Below are 24599 nucleotides of genomic sequence, written 5' to 3'. Positions count from 1 at the left end.
TGGAGCGTCAAGTGTCACACACCGAGCAAAGCTCACCGCCGAGAGAGTCTACGTTAAGTTTTTGCTGACGCGTGCATTATTACAATTATTGGAGAAAAAAGCCCTCTCCCCCAATTTTTTTTTTAGAAAGGCACGTGATTTTTTGCACTTTACAAAGCAAGCTGGCAAGGGGGCAACACGTTGATTGTACCGATGGTTACAGATGAGTGTGGAATGGAGGATGAGTAAAAAATAAGTAACGAATTATGCCACGCGCAAATCGTTTGTTAGGCTTTGCATATAACATCGTGTAAAAAAAAACGTTACACGGTCAGGGTTATTCTTCTCTAATCCTGTCACAAAACTGAATTCATCACAAACATTACTACTGTGAACGCGAAATACAATGTTCAACAAATCACGTCCGTTTCTGTTTTTTGATATTCATTCTGTTCAGTGCCACTTCTTTAAAACAAAACCCTCGAAAAAACCAGGTCGCACAAACGCACCAGAAGAACGCAAGCGCACCGGACACCAAATTACTGGGACTTTTAATCGGCTGCAGTAAAAACTTAAAATATTTCATCAGTTTTCAGAGATTTATTTCTGCTTGAGTTATATCAAGTCAATTGAAATCATTGCTAAATGATGTTAAGTGCTCACCTTATCTCAGTGTTCCACTGAAATTTCTTTCTTGGACCAAACACACGTTTGCCAGGCTTCTCGTCATCGTCGTCATCATCGCTGGCATTTTTATCTTTATCTTCTCTTTCTCGTTCTTCACTCATAATTCTGAGGGGAAAAAACACGAAGTAAAAGTATGGCGTTGTAACAAAATCCTTACCTTAAGATTAACAACGTGCTTCACTGTAAATTAAGGCGACTGCCATTCTCCGTAAGTCTTGATTGAAATGGAACACGCATTCTTCATGCAGCGAAGCATTACAACTTCTGTCCACGTTTGCTAAGAGGGCCCCCCCCCTCCCCCGCTGTTGTTTGCTTCCACAAAAGGGTAAAAATCACAACACCGAGTGTGTCTCTATACAAGAAAAAAAGCCGATTACATAAGAACTCTTGTTTGAGTAACCCGCTCTTCCCTATCTGCATTTGCTTAAGGAACTTGCCGACCTGCCCATGCTGGACATCTGCAAAAATGGGCTTCATAGATTCATCGGATTCCTCCAGTCTAAATAAAGATTGTGATTCTGAAATGCATATGGGTAATAATTAATCAGACATGTAAATTACAGCATGCTGTAAAGTTTAGGTATTTAACAAGCAGCATTTATTTTTTTGCTTTAAAAACAACTAAAAACAACCACCCCTTGATGTCTACTTTGGCGTACTTGGCCTGAGTGTGGGCCTGGTAAGTCTCCTGGTATTTTACGGTCTGCTCCGGCATGACGGCGCCCACAGCATCCCGCAGCTTGTGCATCGGCGACTTGAGACGTCCATCCTGCAAAGACAGGTCACGCTCGCTTCATGAAGCCCCAGTTGGCGTGGTATGAAATGGATGCATGTTGAACTTCTTTAGCACCCTACGTAGCCAACCGTGCTAATTAGAGGTGCGAAAAAATCGCAGAAACGTGTGAACTCGATTGAGTTCACACGTTTCTGGACCCAGGGAGGGCATTGCGAACCCTCAAACACATTTTGCAGACCACTATGCAGTGATTAAAAAAAAGTTCCACGGACAACTTTCCCACGGCCTTGCAGACTCCACCCTGTGATCCAGGGTTGGAACCAATGTCTATACCATCTGGTTTCTGAGCGGAGCAGAATTGTCATGCAACAAGAAAGCATGTCACCCACTGAAAAAACAATCAATTACGCGACTTAATTTGGAAATTAAATTAGAATGCATTTCAAATTTGTAAAACCTATCACCAAATAAACCGGAATGCACGTGTAGTGGCATTGCTGGGCGCGATTCGCGATCACCACTACTCTTAGCCGGTAGTACCGGCCCCGTGTCAACAGGGGGCGGAAGAGAGGCCGAGCCGGATAGTTATATGAAGTCGGGCCGTTGGGCCGAGGTAATCCCCAGAGGGAGCATCGTGACCAGGTGTGCAGACCCCAGACCCCCAAGATGGGGGGCTTGGGGATGATGTCACACTCCAGGTCCCTCAGGAAGGTTCCAGAAGGAAGGCGTAGGCTAGGGGAGGAGTGAGCTGGGACTCTGTATAAAAGCTGGACCCCTGAACGGGCCTGGCAGTTGTCGTCCACTCGAAGACTCGAAGAGGCCACCCTGAAGACCTGGAGCCGGGGCCGGAGCTGAGAACCTTGGCTGGGTCGGGTCAGAATAGCCTCCCTAGGTCTCGCTAGCCGGAGGACCCTTAAGTGAGCGACTCCCCCAGTGTGGAGGACATACCTCCCTAGGATATCGGGTGGAAGGGGCTTAACCTCTTTGTGTTAAGCTGTTATTGTATAATACACGTGTTGCCCTCCAGATAAGTCTCCCTCCGTTTATACCCACTACACACGCAATCATCACATTTCAGCAGCTTAAGCAGTGTTAAACTTGACGAGTACTTGGTTAAGAAGCCCAAGGTGTTGTAGTCTTGGGCTGGATTTCTTCAAGCTTTGAGCATTACACCTCGTGTATGTCGGTATTGTCTCTGTACTCCTGTGTTAACCCACCTACCAGTCAAACTCTCATGAATGGAACTGGCCAACCATTCCAATGAAAGAACATCAGAAAAAGAGTTTCAGGAGTCGGTGAGGCTTCTGTGGACACACAAATGGAATTCGTCTTCTTCTCGCTGCAATTCCCTCCAACTCGTGTCCGTCTTCCTCCACACCATTCTCTGTCCTTGGGGCCCAATCTCCATGCCTACTCTGAGGTCCACAACACAAACCGCTTGTCCTCGCCTACGCATCCACTGAGCAGCTGCTCACCTGCTCATGCTGATGGAGCTTCTTGGCGCGCCTCAGAAGAGAGTCCTTGCTGCAACCCAGGAGGGATGCCACGTGAGCGTAGACGCCTCCACGCAGCTGGCTGTTCAGCTCCTTTGTCTGAACTTCAATGCTACATGAGGATCAAGAACAAAGCGAGTGGTGGAAAAGAAAGGATTTAAATGAATGTTCATATGTAATTATTCATGTGCCCCCCCCCACCCCCCCACACCATCAAACCACATTTACGTGGTGAAGTATGGTGTAACAAAACCACACGACCATCGAGCAATGGATTGACAAAGGCTAAAAGTAAGTGTGAATATTGTGAAGGACGTAATATTCAAGGTAATTATGGAGCACAGATCCTAGAAAAGCAAATGTGAATTCTCAAACAATATTTGATAGATTTAGAAGAACACTAATTTTAGATTCACGACTTACGAGTCAATTAGGATTCTGGAATGCCATTCCGTGACACATTTTAACATATTTTCGCACAATTTCACGAGTCAAAAGTAATATTACCTTCTAGATTTAAAGCTTTCGTGACTGCTAGGATCCATACTCTTTGGCTCTATTGGGTAAAGTCACGTAGGTAAAAAAATAAAATAACAAAAATCACGATGTTTCGGCCACAACACAAGCGACCTTCATCAGGTGAAGGGACGAGACTGTCAGGTGAAGGGACGAGACTGTCTGGAGGACAGCGCTGTCCTCCAGACAGTCCCGTCCCTTCACCTGATGAAGGCCGCTTGTGTTGTGGCCAAAACGTCGTGATTTTTGTTATTTTATTTTTTACCTACGTGACTTTACCCAATAGAACCAAAGAGTAATATTACCTTCTTAATATTTATGTACCAGGTTAACTATTTTGACGATGAAACAATAATGTCGCTGTGGCTAGTACTCACTCGAGGAGGATGTGACTGACATCTTGGCTGAAGAGCTTCTGCTTGCCCTCGCTATCACACGTTTTGGCAACCTGAGTTTAAAAGAAAAAAATATTAGCACCACATTGAGCAAAAAAACACCAATATTCCACCAATATTTATCTTCCAGACTGCCATTCACATTTAAGCTTCCACAGGGGTTGTGGTATAGCGTGTGGAATAAGTCAGGAACCTTAGCGATTTCAGAACCACACTGGATATACAGTTGTTTATTTAAAATATAAACAAGCAGGCTAAGAACAACGTGGACACGTTGAGGATTGTTCAGGCAACATCCTGTGATCAAAAGGACTGAGATGTGTACGGCCAAATGGGGTACAGTTGGAGCATCTGCTATAATTTACTGGACAGATGTATGTACGCTTAACTGATTTTTGGTGCACTCTGTATAAACACGACAGCGAGAGGAAAATGCATTTTAAACAACTTAAAAACAATCCTGCATATGCATGGATTCTGCAACGCTTTCCAACACGCGTTTGTCTTACAAAGTCTTTAATTAGCATTATGGAAACCGATGGCGTATCTGTGAGGGTACATTTGCATTTTTATTCTATGATTTGTGTAATCTGATTTTGGGCATCGGTCTTAACAATTTGCTTGGTTTTATGTAGGATAAGTCCTTAGTACCAACAAAACCTGAAATGTATTTAAAATGTATAGCTGAATCATCTCTACAACAGTTACCATGACCCCAAGCTGGAGAGACATGGACAGACAGATGGACAGAGCTCATGCATTAATGCTTGCAAACCTCAGTTGGAATGCATTAAACATATTTACCTCTACCAGTTGCTTAATTTTCATGTCAAGTGGAGCAGGCAGCCCATCTGGCAGCTTGGGACTGGGCTGGGCCTGCTGGCAAGGAGTCTCCGACTCCTGGGAGAGGCTGCTGTTTGGCGAGTCCTCCAGGAGACTGTCCAGGTCAAGGCTGGTCAGGTTGTGCGCCGCGTTGGCCACCACCTGAAGTAGGTCCAGATCGCAGCCTGGCCCAAACAGGTTGGGCAGCAGCTGGTCGGCAGAGCAGTCTGGCATTGGCAGGGGCTCCAGCTTGCTTACAGGCGCTTTTACGGGCTCCTCTGGAGCGCTGGCATTTGTAGCATTTACAGAGTTCCCGGATGCCGTCGCGGTCTGCGCCACCTTTTCCTGCTTCATTGCCGCCTCCTCCTTCTCCTTCTGGAACCGCTCAATCATCTCCGGCAGCGAAATGGGTCCTTTGCTTTTCTTTTTCTTCTGCTTTTCGGACTTGTCAGAATTCAGAGGTGTTATTCTGTGAAAAAAACACGCCTTATTTTTTCCATGACCATTTCTCATCAAGCAGTAGCCCTTAAGCAGTAAATCATGCCTTTTGCAACAGTGTGTTCTAATGCCCCAAAGTTTAGACGTTGCAGTTTAGTAAAATCAAACGAATATTAATGCTTAAAAAGTCTATTCGACACAATGGTGTTCTTGAAATGTTTGAAAAGAACAAGGACCAGGCATTCTTTGGCAAGAATAGGCTCCTCGTCTCAGATAAGGGGGGGGATCAATAGTAAGTTAATATATTCTTCTGTATAAAGTGGGTGGGTGGTGGAGTGGTAAAGCGTACTGCCCTCTGAAACCCGGCAAACCGATTTTGATTCCTGGCTATGGCTAACATCGGTGGCAAGTGATACCAGAACTGCTCTTGGGCACTAGATTCTCCTTGACCTGCATGATTAAGAAAGGTTCAACAACCCCATAACCGACACAAGTGTGAGGAAGCCATAATCCATCAATGGACTGACCAAGGGCTGTACTCTTTTTGTATGTGAGAAAGTGGACATTCGAATAAACATTACCCTATCTGCTTGAGCACTTTCAGCTTTTTAGGCATTTTCTCTTTCTCAGGTCCTTCTTTCCTTTTACGCTTCTTCATCATCTTGTCCTCTCCTTCCTTAAATTTCTTGTGGGAAATAAAGATACGAAACATCAAAGACAGATCATCGATGAAACAACACTGACGTTACTTGCCAATGAGCAAAAAAACACTTGGAGAAAACCAATACACTTAACATCCTGCATTAAAAGTTAAAAAATTCATCGTAATAAAACAAATTCTGATGCCTCTGCAGATTGTACCGTGTGTGTTTTTGGCACGACCTCATCGCAAACAACACGTGGTAACAACCCAAAAAGCCAAAACTTATGCAGGACCCAAAAAAATAACGAGCATCTTGAGAGGAAATCATCGAAACCTTTAGTGGCTTCTTGTGCTTGTCCAGGTTCGAAGAAGCGTTGTCGTCCTCCGAATCCGATGCCGGCCGAAACTGCAGGGTTCCCGTGTTGATGTAGAAGCCGCCGTACTTGGTCGTAAGCGAGGCGGGCACCAACTCGTCGTACTGACGAAACAACAAAACTGTTAGGATCCGTCCCATCATGTCAATCGCGGTCGTGCTCAGACGGTGCTGCAGAGTAAAACTAGTGAGATACCGCCGCTCTAAGCGCTCAACGTTCGTGTAGTTAGGACTTGAGAGAAAATTATAACCGTAACTGCCGACAAGTGTTTTTTTTCTCTTCTTATCACTGTCGTAAGACACCGACAAACACGTTTGCATCGGTTAAAATAAAGCAAAGCCTAAAACAAATAAATTCAAGGCAACAACATTACCACAAGATGCTTGGCAAGGAAGCAAAAATCTTTCATCACACCCAGGCATTTCCCAATAATAACCCAACTCACATCCATCCATAACACTGCCTTAAATAAGAAAAAGTATATAACAGGTGATGTTTTGGGCAATGGCCCTTCTTCACAGCATATAGAGATGCCAGAGAGGTAGAGTAACAATAGTCTTTCCTGTTAAATAAAACAAAAATGTGCAAGCTGCCATTTTGGAACAGTTGAAAGTTTCGTCTTGTAACGCTACTTTGCGCTGACAGCATATTGATGTTAACTTGCACGATGCATCATATGCATGATCTCCCACACATTGGTGAACGTTCAGTGGGTGACAAGGCACGGCACGCATAGCTCGATTTACGTTCTTCAGCTCATCTAAATTAAGCACAAGTGAAGAAAACAATACGATACCTATGAGTTACAATTCCATTGTGTGATATAAAACAATTATGAAACCTAAGAGAGTTTTACACTTACTGGAAGCGTTATTTTGATATTTCTTTTAAAAATAAAGTAAATTTCCAAAACTTAACGATCAAACACACGGGAAAGTGCTGCCCATTTCTCTCGCGGATGACTCCTGCAAAACCCTGTTACGCAACATGGCATTGCCGTCCTACATATACCAGGGGGTGGCGAAACCTACGGCCCGCGGGCTGACTTTGTTTCATACAGCCTGTGGGTCACATGACAGTGGGCCACAGGAAACCTAACCACTTTGAAACGGCCTGCAAAACAATCTTTATCTGTCACTGCAATCATCTTAGCTGCATTAATCGGCGCACTAGAGGGGACTTTTTATCACGTTCAGTCACTGTTGTCACTGCATAGGCTTCTTACAGTGATGGAAATGGGTGTTAATATGTGGTTGTCCTATTTGGCCCTCGGTAAGGGAAAGGTTCATTGAAAGACTGCAATCTGTTTGATGATGATAGGCACTCTGAATCTCAGCAAACATGCAGGCACTGTTCTAAGAAGTACTAAAAAAAGAACAAACCAATATCAGGTGCTTGGTCACTTGCTGCCATCTTTTTGGAAATGCTTGGAGACAGAATACGGGTATAATCGGGACAAAAAAGACCCTCAAATAGTTGCATCTCGCTGATGTTCAGCTGCCTCTACAAAGAAATATCAAGGTACAGGTAACAATGTACTTATTCCAGCTACTGAGCAGTGAACACTGCTGCCAACAGTCAAAAATATCTCAAGTGATTTCCTGATCGAATGAGCATCGCAGCGGTGCTCATCTCAGCGTTGAGCCAGGTGGGAACTCAGAATATGTATGGTGGAGGTGAGTCTAACCATAGGACAACCCCGTTTGACTCCCCACAGAATGATACCTATCTTATTGACACCGGACGGATGATGGGCTGAGTACAGTAAAACCTTGGATTTCGAGCATAAAACATTCCGGAAACGTGTTTGTGATCCAAAGCACTCGTATATCAAAGCACTCGTATATCAGTTGTGATCACGTGACGCTCGGCAGACAAAGCGTATACGTACTACTCGTATTGCAAGACCTCGCTCGTTTATCAAATCAATATTTAATTAAAATTTCTGCTCGTCTTGCAAAACACTCGCAGACCAAGTTACTCGCAATCCAAGGTTTTACAGAATTATTATTATTATGCGTTGCAAGTTGTTCTCTCTACCGCTGAATCACCTGGCCACAGTTCAACCTTTCCCATTCCGAAACTGCAAGTTACAGGGTGGGTCCCGTTCACCACTGAACCTTGGAACACGCAAAGCGGTTCTGTGTTCATTTTATTTAGAGAGGCAGAGAGCCGTTGTTTTTATAAGACATTGTACTCACCATGGAGAACCGTAGCGACATGACCGCACTCCTATGATAGCTAGCGCAAAACTGTGCCACACGCCATCCCGCATGACCTTGTGGAAGCCTTGGTACCGATAAAACATTTTTAGTTTTTCCTTCCGGTTCTGTTCCAACGATGCACATGTACGCGTACATCATCAGAACGGAATTGGAAGAAGAACTGATAATGTATACGGACGTCAACTGAACGGGAAAGGGTTAATACTGACCTTCCAACATCAACTCACTGCATTAGAACTGTGACCTACCATGCAGGGGCGTTTTGTTAGAGCATGGCATTTCATTGGAAATGCTATTCGAGCCTCTGCAGGTTCTCAACTGAAAATCTCTTGACTAAATAGTAAAGTAGATACACTGGTTCTAACACTGCCAAGATTATTGCAAGTACAGGAAATCCAAATTTAAGTATTCTCCCCCCCGAATAAGATGTTTCGACTAAAAAATATTTGTTGAGGCACAATTGAATCGTGCACTGTTGTCCTGTGTACAGTGTAAGAACTGTGGTATATTAAAGCAATTGAAATCTTGTGCACTCTTAACAATTTTATCACTGCTGTATTTGTTTGTAAGTACTAAATATTAAAACGCCACTTACAAGTGACGTTCTTCGACTTGATACAAACAAAAAGCCAGAAACTAAGTTAATTACTCACTTTAAACCTGCTTTCCCTAGTCAGCCAATGACATTCTCAGATGTGTTCAACTCCCGCTCCAGGTGACACATCACCTACAAAAACACATACAAGGAAAAAGCTCCTGAAGGGGCATCTATACAGCCCCATTATAAAACGATGTGGGAACCGGCAGTGTACGCTGCTCCTTTAAGAAATATTATTTGATTGCCCATTTGACTACCACTTAATTTCACTGCCAAAATAAAGCGTTTCCAGGAAATAAAACCCTATTATGGCTAAATATGTCCTCAAACAAAAAAACAGCTAAAATAATTCATTCCAATTTGAATACAATTTTATTGAATATTTCTATCTCTTATTTCTAACATGGGAAGGATGAGAAGGAAAAAAATGGTGCATTAAACTACCTATCCAGAGAAAACAAGCTGTAACTTAAACCGAGATTTATAAGTCTAACATGTCAATTTTACTCCGAACTCATTTAACTCCAAACAGCATTAGAAAAATACTCCCAAGACTGTCCACAAACACCACTTTCTAGTAAACGCCGATTTTTTTACGTGACAAAATACCCAATATTTAATACACGGAGAGATGACTGGAAATATATTCCAAACATAGACCTGTCCCTCCCTACCATCCCAAGATAGTTCCATTGCACTTTGGAAATAACCCTTTATATTGAATGCCTCTTCCATCACAAATCATGCTTGGAAAGTCACACAACCATCAGCAAGCAGTACAGGCTGACGAAACTCTCCAGCTGCTAAATCTGTAACATTTTACATAGGCCCCCTGCTTATCAATGTCTTTGTATCTTCCACAAACAAACTATTCAATAGTTATGGACAAAAATACACTTCAAAATACCAGAAATGTAAAGCCACCAAGCTAACTTTGATACAACTACAAAAGCGAGTAAGATATTGGCATTCGAAATGTATTGCCATAGAAGGATACTGAATATAAAATGGACCCAAAGGGTAACCAACATAGAAGAAAAATATTGCACATAGAAGACGACATGATGCAGGCAGTGATGAGAATGAAACAATCGTTATTTGGAAATATATATGTGGGATGGACAACAACAGTAAAATCACAAGTGTGTTGTTTGGAAAAATTTAAGGAAATGGATCGAGGAATACCTAACAGAGAATGGCTGGACGACATAAGAGGTTGGTGCCAGAAAGATGTGCACTACTTGAGCATATTGGCACAACACAGAGGCAAGTGGAAACTAATGACAATATGCGCAGTGGAAACCTACGGGCTATCCGACTATGGATCGTGATGATGATGATGATGATAAAAGCTAGTGGTGTCGCTTATAAAAGTTAGTGCCACCAAACCAGAGCAAGACATCACAGGACAATAAATGTACTTGCTACACACAGCACTACCTCAAAATATATGCAAACACCACTTTTCATACGTTGAAATCTCTATAGACAAAGACCTCGGCTTTCGAAAACATTGCCCCATTTAGCTTGCATAATTCAGTCAGTGGCCAAGGATGAAATATTCAAGGTGCTGGCGCATACATTTAACTGCATCTGAAAATGCGCACTCTAAAAATGACAGAGCGTCACCAACATTATGACATCTCTGATAACAATGGGCATTGCAGTAAGAAAAGTAGAACAATGCTATTTGTTTCTCTACAGCACAAGAGACATACCTAAGGCACCTCTCTAGTCAAAAGTCAATGGTAGGGAAATACTGAAAGGGAGATGTGGAATGATAAATACATCAACAGAGATGTCATTAATACAGTAATAACAATATATCAAGTGCAAATTGTCATCTGTAAGATGAATGTAATGTTTTACAGTTAATATTGTGCAATTAGCAATACATAATGCATGAGGATAAACACATTCTATCTCCAAATTAAGCCTTCCATTCAGAACTTTTATTTTCATATAAATATAGATCCGCATTGGCCGGAGTCCATGCCTGTATATACCCACACAAGCTTCTCTCAGTAATCGCATTAGTTCCTGGATCTATCAGACCTGTTCTAGAAGAGGATAACAGATCAATATACTTTTAATTAACAAGGTAAGCACCCACTATTCTTGCATATGGTACATATGGTAATGTGTTCAGGAGCTCAATTCCAATGTTGAGGTCTGCAAGCCACAATCAGGATTCAGGAATGAGTTTGTGTTGTTTTGCTATTCCTCGGTTGAAGCAGCGCAGACCACAGTGGTTTACCAAATGGTCTATCGTTTGGGTTGCTATGTCTTAATCCAACTGTGGCTTGTCTTTAATTTTCCATTTATGAAGGAAATGTGTGAATCGGCCTGTTGGTGTTCTGATTCGGTTGATGGTGCACCAGTGACTTTGAGGAGGAATGTCAAAGCCACGAGGTGCGATGTTAGTTACGGTGTGCGTCTCGAATGAGGTGTTTATTCCGGATGTTCGTTATTGTTCCACTCTCTTAGTTCGCCAGCGTTCGCACCCACAAAAATTGTCTCTAATGGAGAGCCTGGATTATTGGATAGATGGGTGCAATTTTGGCATGGAGAGTTGTGGATAATATGCAAACTAGAGTTTGGGCAATTGCAACGATGCACTGATAAATGTAAGTGGTGGCGAGTTTTTAAACAGAAGACACCAAGCTCCTGCAATTCCCTGCAGAAATTACCAAAACTGGCTGTGGGATTCAAAACCAGCAGCGCTGCGCAAATTGGCTAACCGCTGGCAAAGGCTGTTAACCACAGGGGGCATTTGGGTACCCAGCAACCCTCCACCCATCCATACCCCCCTCACACACCCTGCAAATGTCTACACCTTCACCACAATTGGAAAACCTTCCACACACTGAGGCACCAAGTGGGAGAGCAGAAACTGATCGTATTGAATATTCTCAAGTTACTATATGAGCATGCTTATATATAACGCGCCAGATAAAGGTTATGGGATCAGTAATTACCATACAATGTTGACACTTGGGTGCGTACAATTGACTTTTGGGGGTACAATGCAACATTGGCCAGCATGAAGTCGTGACTAGTCTCCATAAACACGGTAGAATAACCGATGTGGCATGCATGAACGCTTCATGCGATATTAAAAACAAAAAGTAACCTCAAATGAAACCCCATTATGGATTGTGAATGCGCTCTAATGCTCCCAGTAGTCAGTTACTTAAGACTCCTCTGAGGGCAAAAATCATTCCTGCTTTTATCAGAAACCCAAAGCAGTGGCCAGTAGCAAAGTGGCAATTTTTCAAACGTCAATGCATATTCTACTCTATACATATGCGCTCCAGCTGGTTTGACTGTCGACTGTCCTCCACGCAGACTAAAACAAATGGGACACGTTTCCATAAGGTTAATTATTTCTTTACGGACCCATTTGACCAGGTTTGCCTTACTCAAGTGTTGTACACAGAGCACTGGCAAAGTATTACCGTTATAAAGTGATGCTAAATGCCACCTGATGCATCACAGACTCAGCTTAACCATAATAATAATTGGAAACACCGTTTGAATACATTGGCATCTCAAGGTGGCATGGTCCATTGTGTGCAAAGAAAATTAAGAATGCTTCCGTAATCCAAAAATACAAACGCAGCAATTGTTAAAAAACATTACTGCAACTGATAAATTGCTGCAACAACTTGGCTGTACATTTAATGCAGTTATCAGATTTTGTCACGGTCCGGGAAAATTACATAGTTTTCGTATTTTCTCACAAAGTGTTAGAAAACAAACAAACTTAGCACACAAACAGAGAATGTCAGCACACACTGCCGGACTCTTTACTTACTGCCTCCGAGTTGTCAATGAAGGAATCCGTTTCATCGTAACCATAGCCAATGTCGACCAGATCCTGGACTCGGTCTCTCCGAAGCTTTTGCTTTGAAGTGGACTGCAATCAATGCCACACACGTCACAGGAATACATGGGAAGCAAGTTAAAGTGGCAATCATTTTTCCAAAGGCAGCCTTCAACAATGCATTTCCCGCATAACTACACTTAAGGACGATATTTTGCCAACCAATGTGGTGCGGTCTCTAACAACTTTGTTCCGAGGATATGCGGATATAATAGTCATCATATTTCACTTCTACCTTCATTTTTTTATTAATTTGAAATTTTATTAATATTTAGCACTGATAATTTGAACGTATGCAATGATACACCCTGAACCGCTTTCATAAACTCACGATTCGAGAATCGATTTTTTTGCATCTCATTTTAAAGATATAACATAAAGTACCGAGGAGTATTTCCATTATCTGTCTTCATTTTGTAAGCTTCAAGCAAACCTGCAGCATAAGTGTAAAGAGATATCGCCATCTCACATGGTCCTGTTATGTAACAATCCACTTAACACCTGCACACGATCCAGTTTCATCGCTGGGGACTTATCTGTAAACTGTATTCGATGTAATATGGTTAATGCCACAGTTAAGTCATTCAGTTTAGTCAGTGCTATCTATACATAGGCTCCGTGTGGTTGTGATACAGGAGCCCATTTAAATCACTGTTTCTTTGCCAGACTTAAAAAAATATATATATCAGTAGGTCAAAATATAAAAAGCGGATAAACTTATACAGCAGTGAGTTAAATAGATTCATAAACATTTGCAAAATTTGCGCTAAAATGTTCCAATATTCACGTGGCTTGAGGTGCAAAGCGGTCAGAAGATACACAGGCAGAATCTTGATACTGAACGTACGTATTTCTCTTCAAACTTTTTGGCCAGGGCTTCAACTTCCTTCCGTTCTCTCTCCTCTTCATTGAAAGGGTCGTCATTATTTTTCTTTGGTGTTTTGCCCTGATGAACAAAAACAACAAAACACGTGGTTAATTAACAATCAACTGATCATTGACATTATATTGCAAGCATGATCCGCGGATGACAACAAGAATTTATTACGTGAAATTTTATTTGAGAAAAGTTTTCCATCAGTTTTGTGGTGCGGGAGGGGGGGCAATGGTGATGGAGTAGTTCGAGCATTGCGATAAGAAATCGGTGAGCCAAGTTCGATTCAAGGCAATGGCTAACATCAGATGCAAGTACTATCTGAACTATCCCTTGGCTCCACTTGACCAAACCTGCACTACCGACCAACTTTGCAAAGTATGGTCAAACAAACCCCATGACATGGGGAGGTCTTCATCCAGCAGTGGAGTGACAATTGACTGTAAATTATTGCTCTTGGGTTGGACTACACATTGTTGAAATTGCATTGCAATAATGAAACCCCTTTTCATTAATATTAATTTACAGAAAAACGTACCCTATACATTTTTATTTGAAACGTGTTTTGGCATTCATCTAATTGCATTCCAATGTTGCTCTCAGCATCATGTAATGAGACAAAGATTCAATTTGGAAATCTCACCAAGAGCGATTCAATTCTAGATTTAAAGGTTTCGTGACTGCAAGGATCCATACTCTTTGGTTCTATTCGGTAAAGTCACGTAGGTAAAAAATAAAACAAAAATCACGACGTTGAAGGCCACTTGTGTTATGGCCGAAACGTCGTGATTTTTGTTGTTTTATGTTTTACCTACATGACTTTACCGAATAGAACCAAAGAGTAGCGATTCAATTAATTTCCATTGTGCGGGGCTGTGATTCTAACAATGATTTGTTGACTCGTTTGTAGTCTTATTTGAACTGTTTCAAAGTTTTCTGTGTCATTTGTACAGTGCTACATTGCTCCACTATACTAATCGTAGCATTAGGATATTAATTGTACGCATTAACCATAAATCATCCAATTCTTACACGCACAATTCAATGCGTGTATCATAGCTCAAAAATCACTTTTAGTCCATAAAACTGTGCATAGTTTACATAATTAGTAACAGCACTTGCATGATTTACGTCATCTAGTCTTAAAAAATATCTACTTATGCAAACGCATTAAAAAGTTAAGACTACAAAAGTTTTGGATTGACAGGTAATGAAAAATACTCAGCCAAAACGCAACGAAAGCTTGTAAGTTGACAGACCATACCAACATGGCAAGACGCAGCAACTTTCCTTTTGCGTTTCATGTTTCAAGCAATAAATACTCGAAAGTATCCATCTAAATTCTATGTGTCTAAGTAAAAGGCAAAGTAAATATCTTCACACGACGTTATTGCACCTCCGATTAGCACAGCCGGCTACGTACGTACGCGAAAGAAGTTCAACATAGCTTCATATAAACCAATTTTGTGACAATGCATCAATTTCACGGCAATAACTAAAACACACGCGTCTGATTGCAACGGAAGACCTGGAGAGAACGAATAGGGATAATGCAATTTTGGAATCGAATTTCAGACATTACCATTTACAACAACACGTCGGCTCGCCTTTGGAAGCCAGCTGTGTACGCTAAAGGTTGACAAGGGTACTCAATGTCCACCTTCCAGTGACTTCACGTGACACATGGCCAGTTCATAATGCCAGCTATGTAAAAAAAAAGCCTCCCCCACCCCAGGTGTGTTTATCCCTTTTTAAAATAAAACATGCACCTCTCAAATGTTTAGAAAAGCCATGGAACATGCACACATCAAATTGTCAGCAACCTGCAAAAATCCTTCCAAAGCCTCCTTTGCAAAGTAAGACACTGGCCCCCTTAACATTGCACCAAGCATTGGCCAAGCAACTCATTGCAACAAAAAAACTCCTTTAAAACGCATGAGACTAATTGAAGCATTGCTGGTTTATTCTTTTCTTAACTCGGCGCCAGCAGAGATCTGTGCAGAAGAAACCACTGTTGCACTGCCCCCCTTACAATGCTCTAACGTATACTTGCCCCCTGCCTTCAGCAACCCATACCAAGCCGCATGGGCACGGAGGCGGTCATCCAGCAGTGGATTGACAGAGTGATATACGTGTACCAGGTCTGAACGGGCTGTCACAAGGTCATGTAATGACTGCAAGAAAACGTGCCGAGCAATAAGCGATTCGGTGAAAACGCAAACAGTTACGGTACAATAAAAGTTGGATATATGGATACTCGTGGGTGGGAGGGCAAGGCCAGGCGTGATTATATCCGAAGCAGTGCACTTGCATCAAGACGTTGCCCTTCGCCTTCCCTCCAACCAGTGCAATGCAACGATGAATTGTGCTCATTTAAAGCGTGTCTGTATACGCTACAACCTCGTGCAATGTCAAAACAACTCGATCAGGAACTAGGATTTGCTTCCAAAGGTATCCCACCCCCCTCCACCAACAAGGGGGAGCCGGTAACTTGCACACGTGCAATATTACTCCTCTATGTCACAGACCCTGCGCCATCGAGCCACACACGTTTGTCTCTCTCCCTCCCTCCCGACTCTTGGCTCAAGCCAAGAGCCATAGCCGGGGGGACATCCATGACAAGATGTCGGCAGCAAGGGGGACTGATCTGGGGTTTTGGCACCGGTCCCCTCCCAAAGGGCTTCCTCCACCACGCTCCTCCCTCCGCGGGGACAGACACAGAGCCGACCCCACACCTCGTCATCACCTTACGTTCCGCCGGGTACGAAAACTAGAAGACCACACACACACACGACACCTTTCCTCGCCGAAACCCCTTCGCCAAAGCCCTATCCCCCCCCCCCGCATCATTGTTAATAGGGTAGTGACATTGGTGCTGCACGGCGGTGCATGCGGTTCTGTGTGGCTTTGGAAAGCGGCGAACGTACGAGTGATGTGGTCGGGTGGGGTAGATGAGTGGGTGGGTGGGTTGACTGTGTGCATGGCGCGCGGGAGGGGATGCACAGGTCCCACAATGCATGTAGCGCCACCCACTAACTGCACATCATCACGGCTGGGCTGGGCGGGCTATCGTAATATAATGCAAGGGGTGCATAATGGCTTAACCGCCTGCAAGCCACCCCGGGCACAACGTAAAGCAACATATCGCAATCCCATTGTTACCACACAGCAGTGCAACCTTGACGTTGCTTTGAACGCGAACGAGTAAATAAATATGCAACGCTTTTTTTGAGAAATGATCGGTCGTATCCGATTGCGCGATACGTTCAGTTCACTTTAAGTGTATCTATCCTCCCCCCCCCGCACGCCCGCCCGCCACACACATTTCGACGCTCTTCCGCAAGTCCTACACGGTGAATTAGTCGCGTGCTGCCATTCCACACCCTGACATTTGGCACGTAAGCCAGGTCTCCCATCGCTATGGCACGGAAGCCAGGTCTCCCATCGCTATGGCACGGAAGCCAGGTCTCCCATCGCTGCGGCGCATGCACCCAACTAGAGGAGGCTCCCCTCCCCCCATCCCCCTCTCACAAGGCAGCCGGCACCACCGAGATGTGTGTGCATGTTAAAACTCTCTTGTAGGCAAACACCACACACACACACGGCAATCAAGTAGCAGCAGCGGCTGCCGTCATCATCATCATCACCACCACCACCACGAATGCAGGCCCGAAATGCTCGTTGTCTTTTAAAGACACGCAAGGCGCAAGAGATTCCAATGCCACGCCAATTGTGTGTGACCTTACAAAAAAAAACAAGGTGGGCAAACAACATCCCAGGATCCTCCATTACGGAGCTCTCACTCCCAACTGTGTTCCCGCCGTTCCCAAAACGGCGGCTTAATTACGCACAGCTACACGTCCACTGTCACCAACAACAGCGGCGAAACACCACAGTGCGAGTCCATGTACTGTGTACGTGTACACGGGTGTCAGCGGGTTTTAATTGGTAATCGAACTCGTGGAACCTGCGGCGCCCAAGATACCTCCATCATCGTCACCATCCCCCCCCCCCCCTTACTACTACCCCCAACAGGGAAAGGCTGACACGGAGGCAAATATACACATGGGAGAAACAGAAACAACAAAAAACCGTACGGACGGAGTGGAGTAGTAGCAGAGAGACAGGCCATCCGTACAGGTACACAGGTCAGGTGTTGGGGGTGTGGGGACAGAGGCAGGAAACATAGGGGGCACACTTGCAGGAAATAAGTTGGAACAGGCATAGGGAAAATGTCAGGCAGAGGGCCCCAGAGCGGCAAAGGGTCAGGGAAAAAAACCGGAGGGACATGTGGACAAGTTGACAGCCAGAATGGCAGTCAAGAGGGACGGACAGATGACAGTGGAACAGATATATGGAGCGATCGGGCAGAGGACTAGACACAAGAAGTGACAACAGCACAGAGGACCAGACACGCTGTACTGTCAGCCAGACAACCTCGCAAGACCCCCCCCCACCACCACAACCTCCAAGAGACACAACCCTCCATGCACCACCACGACCTCCAAGAGACACAACCCTCCATGCACCACCACGACCTCCAAGAGACACAACCCTCCATGCACCACCACGACCTCCAAGAGACACAACCCTCCATGCACCACCACGACCTCCAAGAGACACAACCCTCCATGCACCACCACGACCTCCAAGAGACACAACCCTCCATGCACCACCACGACCCCATTGTCTAGACCCCTCCTGTTTCCCCTCGCAAGACATGTCTACCCTTCGTGTACAAACCATTACGCATGCCGTCTCCTCTCCATTCTATACGCCACACCACGGCCCGCATCTCCTGTCCCGTCGCGTCTCTCTTCGGTGGACTACACCGACCATGACCCATAAACGTCTCCTCTATACACCGCCCCCCCCCCCCCCACCATATCTCCACTACCTGCTCCATGCAACACCACGGCACGTCTACTCTAACCTCCATTCACCACAACTATATCGTCTCCTCTTCCCCTTTCGTTACTGCTCCATGCACCGCGACGCGATGTATCATCTCCCCCGTAAACTACCAACAGCACCACCACCACCACCACAACCGTAATCCACGTCCCCGGCACCACCACCTCGCCATGCCCTCACCGAGGCGGCTCTCAGCAGCAGTTCGGGGTAATAGAACTCGGGGCACGCCTCGTCCGTCGACTCGCCCAGCGTGAGCACGAAGCGCTGAGCCGTGGCCTTGGCCGCCTTCGCCTTGCCATCGTCGTCCCCTTCGCTCTTCTTGTCCGCGACGAAGGGGCCCGAGAGCGTGGACAGTGTTGCCCTCCGCGGCTCGGCCATTGGACGGCGCCGGTGGAGGGGGGTTGTGGTGGTGGTGGGGGGGGGGGTCCCCAAGCGCGGTGAGGAAGAAGATGAAGGCGACGATGAGGGACGAGGACGACGATGAATTTTGAAGCTGCGGCTGATGCTGAGGAAATCTAACGCGAGACAATGCCGAGGTTGGAGAGGTTTTGTGGAGGAGGAGGAGTAGTAGGGGGAGGCCAAGACCGGCGATTCACGGCAGTGCAGGAGCCGGATTGCGTTGACACCTACGGCTGGCTTATGCGGCCGGATCGCACACGAGGCTGATGCTGATTGATAGGGGGGGTGGTGGGGGGAGTAATGGAGGCGGAGAGAGGAGGGTTAGGACGACGACGACGATGATGATGATGGTACGGAGATGCTACGGGACGACGTGACCGATGTTCGATGGAGTGCAGGAGAGGCCGACTACAAGGACGCCGAGGCCAATACTGTGGAGGAGTAGAGGCCGGTGCTGTTGTTGCGGTTACTCGGGGCGGCTGCCGCTGCTGCTGCTGCTACCCCCGCAGTTGCTGCAGTCGGCAGCGGCGCTGATCGTGGTGTTGGTACAGGCGGCGGTGGTGGTTGTCGGCCGAGGTTGCCGTCGGTTGTTTGCCGTTTGTTCTTTGGCTCGGCTTGCGGTGCGGCGTGGCGTGTTGGCGAGCCGTGACCTTGTTCTTGTTGTTGTTGTTGTCGTCGTCTGTAAGAGTTGTTGATGTTGACGGGAGTGAGAGTCTCTCGGTCGCCACCGCCGCCCGCTAAGCGCTCTCCGCCATTTTGAATCGGGGTTCGCGCGCCCGTGCGCTCTGCCCCGCGCGGTGCATTGTGGGGGTGAAGGGGCGGGGGGTGAAGGGGCGGGGGTGAGGGGGAAGGAGGAGGGGGTTAGGAAGGGGAGGGGGGAGATGAGGGGAAGGATTGTGAGGGGAGGGGTGAGGGGGGGTAGTGGTGAGGGGGGGTAGTGGTGAGGGGAGGGGGTGAGGGGAGGGGGTGAGGGGGGGTAGTGGTGAGGGGAGGGGTGAGGGGGGGTAGTGGTGAGGGGTGAGGGGGGTAGTGGTGAGGGGAGGGGGTGAGGGGGGTAGTGGTGAGGGGAGGGGGTGAGGGGGGGTAGTGGTGAGGGGGTGAGGGGGGGTAGTGGTGAGGGGGTGAGGGGGGTAGTGGTGAGGGGAGGGGGTGAGGGGGGGTAGTGGTGAGGGGGTGAGGGGGGGTAGTGGTGAGGGGAGGGGGTGAGGGGGGGTAGTGGTGAGGGGAGGGGGTGAGGGGGGTAGTGGTGAGGGGAGGGGGTGAGGGGGGGTAGTGGTGAGGGGGTGAGGGGGGTAGTGGTGAGGGGAGGGGGTGAGGGGGGGTAGTGGTGAGGGGAGGGGGTGAGGGGGGGTAGTGGTGAGGGGTGAGGGGGTAGTGGTGAGGGGAGGGGGTGAGGGGGGGTAGTGGTGAGGGGAGGGGTGAGGGGGGGTAGTGGTGAGGGGGTGAGGGGGGTAGTGGTGAGGGGGTGAGGGGGGTAGTGGTGAGGGGTGAGGGGGTAGTGGTGAGGGGAGGGGGTGAGGGGGGGTAGTGGTGAGGGGGTGAGGGGGGGTAGTGGTGAGGGGAGGGGGTGAGGGGGAAGTGGTGAGGGGGGGGGGTCGTGGCGGCGGGAGGCGGTTGGTGAGTAGAAAGGAGGGCGGGGGGAGGGAGGAATGCGGAGGAAAGGGGGGGGGGGGGGTGGTGAGGGGAGGGGTGAGGAAGGTAAGGGGGGGAGGGGTCAGGGCGGGAGGGGTCAGGGTGGGAGGGGTCAGGGGGGGAGGGCGGGAGAGGTCAGGGGGGAGGGGTCAGGGGGGGGAGGGCGGGAGGGGTCAGGGGGGTCAGGGGGGGAGGGGTCAGGGGGGAGGGGTCAGGGGGGGGAGGGCGGGAGGGGTCAGGGGGGAGGGGTCAGGGGGGGAGTGTCGAGCAGTGACACGAGGGAGGAGGACATCTTAAAACGGCGAGGCGGAGCGTGGCGATGGGGGCGCGGGACGAGATTGCTCGGGGGTGTTAGGAGGGTGGACAAGCGAGTCCCGATGTGGATGGCGGATAAAGGGTTCTGCAAGAAGGGAGACCGATGATGTGGTGGAAGCAGCCGAGGGGCATGGTGGGAATCCGCAAGGGAGAAGTGTGACCGTGTACGAGTCACGTAATGGCTGCAATTATCATTACGTTCACCACCACTCCCCCCCGCCACCCAAAAACCCAATGGTCAAAACACAAGTCGTGACTCTTCCAGCAGCTTAATACAATCAAGAGTCGACGTTCAAAGTCAGAGACCCCCGTGATGCACGAATCACAAACGCCGCTTCGTCGCTCCTGAACGCCATCAGCGAATGCGCGCAATAACGTCGACTTCCGAGTAAAATGTATAAACATCAGCAGCGGTATACCACCGTGTTCAACTTATCGTTGACTCGCCACACGCAGCGATTTGAGGCAATCTCCCCCCACGGCCCAAGTCGCCTCTCGCCTCCCACGAGATGGCGCTCGCCGATCGTCCAACAATCACCGCCTCGGCTTCACCGCCTCTCGCAGACGTGGCCACCCAGGGGACCTGAATAGCGGTGGGCAGCTGCTGGTTACTACACCAGCCCACAGGGGGTCGTTGTCTACGGACGGCCGTCGTGCATACAAACATTTGGAGGGGTGGAGCTGGGTGGGGAGGGGAGGGTGGGGGGTGGAAAGGAGTGGGGCTGGGTGGGGAGGGTGGGGAGGGGGGTGGGTGGGTGGGGAGGGGGGTGGGTGGGGAGGGGCTGGGTGGGGAGAGTGGGGAGGGGTGGGGAGGGTGGGGAGGGTGGTGCTGGGTGGGAAGGGTGGGGAGGGTGGTGCTGGGTGGGGAGAGTGGGGCTGGGTGGGGTGGCGCTGGGTGGGGAGGGGAGGGTGGTGGTGGGTGGAAGGGGTGGGGCTGGGTGGGGAGGGGAGGGGCTGGGTGGGGAGAGTGGGAGGGGTGGGGCTGGGTGGGGAGGGGCTGGTCACCCCGTGGTGCCCTTATAAAACTCAACGTTTAACCTACTCACGTCGGCTTGTGCCCGCCCTCACAGTCGGGCATATTGTGCGGAATACACCACGTGGTGCCGCCGTTGTTGACCCTGGCCATTGACCGAGCAACCCAACGTTCCTACCAGCTCCCTCCGCAGGAATGTGTTATAACGCTTAAAGTAGCCTTTCGAGACCAATATTCATGGTAAAAAAAAAAAATTTGGGTGGTTAGATCGCGTAAATATAAATTCTTTGGGTCTTTCGGTAAAGTCACGTAGATAGATTCAAATTATTTTATTAATTTGAACCTATCTACGGGACTTTACCGAAAGACCCAAATAATATTAATTCCTGCAGTCACAGAAGCTTTAATTCAAGAAATATAAATGTGTTGTGACCAACCATCGCTCCACACTGCCAGTAAGGTTTGTCACTTAAGACATAAACGCGCCAATTAGTTTACAACTTCAGCCCACCAGTGCGTTGGGACAGTAAATCCACATTTACAAATTGAGTACGACGTTTCACTGATAATTACATCCAGAATCGGGCGATTTGTCAGTTTTACTCTCCAACACACGTTTTTTTGTTTACGTGACAAACCTTACTGGCTGTCGGGTGGTGGGAGGGTTACGACACATTTATACTTACGCGATCTAACCCAAATAACCTTTATTATGAAGACATTGATATGTCTCTGTTCATTGATCATCTTTCTGTATTCAATACAGCAATTGATCTTTTCTGCATCATTGATCATGTGCTGTGAAGGGCCTGAAACGTCACCTATTCATGTATAGATTTTACTTTTAAGATGCCACAGTGTTAATGACGAACGTGTTAAGTTTATTGGTTGTTGCTATTAAGGACAAATTGCACAAAACGTTGACTTTATATTCCTTTTTATGGATTAGGGCCGTTGACATTTACGAATGCATCTTTTTTAATGTATATAAACCCAACAGTTTATTTTTATTACTAACAGCTCAGATTTTGGAAGCACACGAGTTAGTTGCTATTGGTAAATATAAAGACTGCAAAGAAACACGCGACTGCATTTATGGACTTCCACTCCCAATGTATACTATGCATAAGGGACAACTCTTGTACGAATACAACTATGCATGGCCTGGTCATGTCTGTCACATAAATACTCGAGGCTACCCAAATTACTTTGCCGGGAAATGGTGGCATTGCATGTGGCCTATCACCTAAGACTGTGAAGACCAGGGTTAGTGAATCACAAAAAATGTGAACTTCCTTTCCGTGGGCGTCGAGTTGCCATACCTTGGCTTGCCATAAAGCGGTACGGCAAATGTGCACTTCCATCGGTTCCGTCTGTGTGAGATTGAGTGTTGCTCCTTCGTACACGTTGGTTTTGTCGAGGTGCTCCAGCTTCTACGTGTAAATAAGTCATTAATTTGCTGAAAACATCTTAACATATTAGAGAACCACAAAACATGGGGCGATTGTCCGTGGCGTTTCACCACTTGGCTGTTGTCTTCCCGCTTGTCTTGTAGTTCGTCGTGCCCGAGTCATTTTCTCTTCGGGTGAGCAAATAATGTGCAGCGTGTTACAAGTTCAAATCATTCGTAAACTCGCATTCAGGAAATGGCGACACGGGGACATGGAGATACAAGGGCTTGGGGCAGAATGCCACATGGCGCCTCTTTAGTCATTAGCAACAAAAAAACAGGAATATTGTAGGGCGCTCTTTTATGTGATCTGAAGTATCCTTTCCGATATCTGCATGGAGCAGTACAACCCTTCTTGTTGGAGAACAGAAGCAGAGATCCCTTCAAGTGGCCGCACACAATAAGAGGGCAGCACTTCTCACCGACTCGAAATGAGGGTGAGATTTGTCTTAACAGTCAAACCGATATATATAATTCATACAGCTGGAATTTTTTGCCGTATTAAGCGCAGAACCAAATTTAACGGAATGTGTTTTTTATGCAATCACTTATGAACGGGCTGCAAACATCAAATCACTACACTTTTGAGAACCTGGGTTTAATCACAGCTCGACTGCTGCCTGGACCGAACCCAGGATTCTCAGCAGAGCCAGCTCAGCACACTGACTACAAAGTAATAATTTATTTTCTGGAGATATAGGTACAGCAATTAGGGGTAATGTCATTACATAAGATAAAATATAATTTACATCCCTGCAATTACTTGCTCACGCCACAGCTGGCAAGAAGAGCCTCTCCCCAGGGGGAGTCCTAGAGAACCCTTTAGAGGGTCTTTTAGCCTACTCTTCCACACTTGAACAAGGGTCTTTTAGCCTTCTCTTCCACACTAGAACTCACCACACGCAACCTTCCGATAGACTGTGGTGTAACTATTTATACCGATGAGTGCAGAGGCGGGGCAGAATTTAAGAAACTTGCTCCATTGTTTCAACTGCCGCACCGGGAGATTAAGCCGGCGACTTCTGGGTTGGATGTCCAAGTGTGCGAAAAATTATAGCACAGCAGCATCGCGTGTCAAATCTACAGGACAGCTGTTAAAACCCTATACTCCACTCAATGCATTCAAATGGGCTGTGTACAGTATTATATGCAACCAGTAAACCCAATAGTCTTAAATAAAGCGGTTCATATTTCCACCATAACAGTATTAGTGTTATGCAACATTCCACAAGTGAAACAACACAACCCTA

The 24599-nt window shown here is 46.8% G+C and overlaps 1 protein-coding gene across 6 annotated transcripts in view; it reads right to left on the bottom strand.

Moving 5' to 3' along the window:
• UBN1 (ubinuclein 1) overlaps positions 1–19816 on the bottom strand; it is a 38195-nt gene extending 18379 nt beyond the window's left edge. For 3 of the 6 annotated variants that reach the window (XM_032970428.2, XM_076073762.1, XM_032970427.2), the window contains exons 1-10: positions 18761–19816; positions 13640–13738; positions 12724–12825; positions 6044–6187; positions 5648–5751; positions 4611–5097; positions 3789–3859; positions 2878–3007; positions 1326–1435; positions 643–771 (exon numbers count right to left, since the gene is read on the bottom strand). In XM_032970428.2, coding sequence (XP_032826319.1) covers positions 643–771; positions 1326–1435; positions 2878–3007; positions 3789–3859; positions 4611–5097; positions 5648–5751; positions 6044–6187; positions 12724–12825; positions 13640–13738; positions 18761–18958 — 1574 coding nt within the window. In that variant the 5' untranslated portion in view covers positions 18959–19816. The remainder of the gene's footprint in view (positions 1–642; positions 772–1325; positions 1436–2877; positions 3008–3788; positions 3860–4610; positions 5098–5647; positions 5752–6043; positions 6188–12723; positions 12826–13639; positions 13739–18760) is intronic. The other 3 variants (XM_032970426.2, XM_032970429.2, XM_032970430.2) reach the window with 1 other exon arrangement.
• Between the last annotated feature and the right edge of the window lie 4783 nt (positions 19817–24599).

The sequence above is a fragment of the Petromyzon marinus genome, chromosome 43, assembly GCF_048934315.1.
Source record: "Petromyzon marinus isolate PM22_M1 ecotype Great Lakes invasive population chromosome 43, UKy_Petmar_22M1.pri1.0, whole genome shotgun sequence".
Classification (NCBI taxonomy): domain Eukaryota; kingdom Metazoa; phylum Chordata; class Hyperoartia; order Petromyzontiformes; family Petromyzontidae; genus Petromyzon; species Petromyzon marinus.
This window is presented reverse-complemented; position numbering and strand designations above follow the sequence as displayed.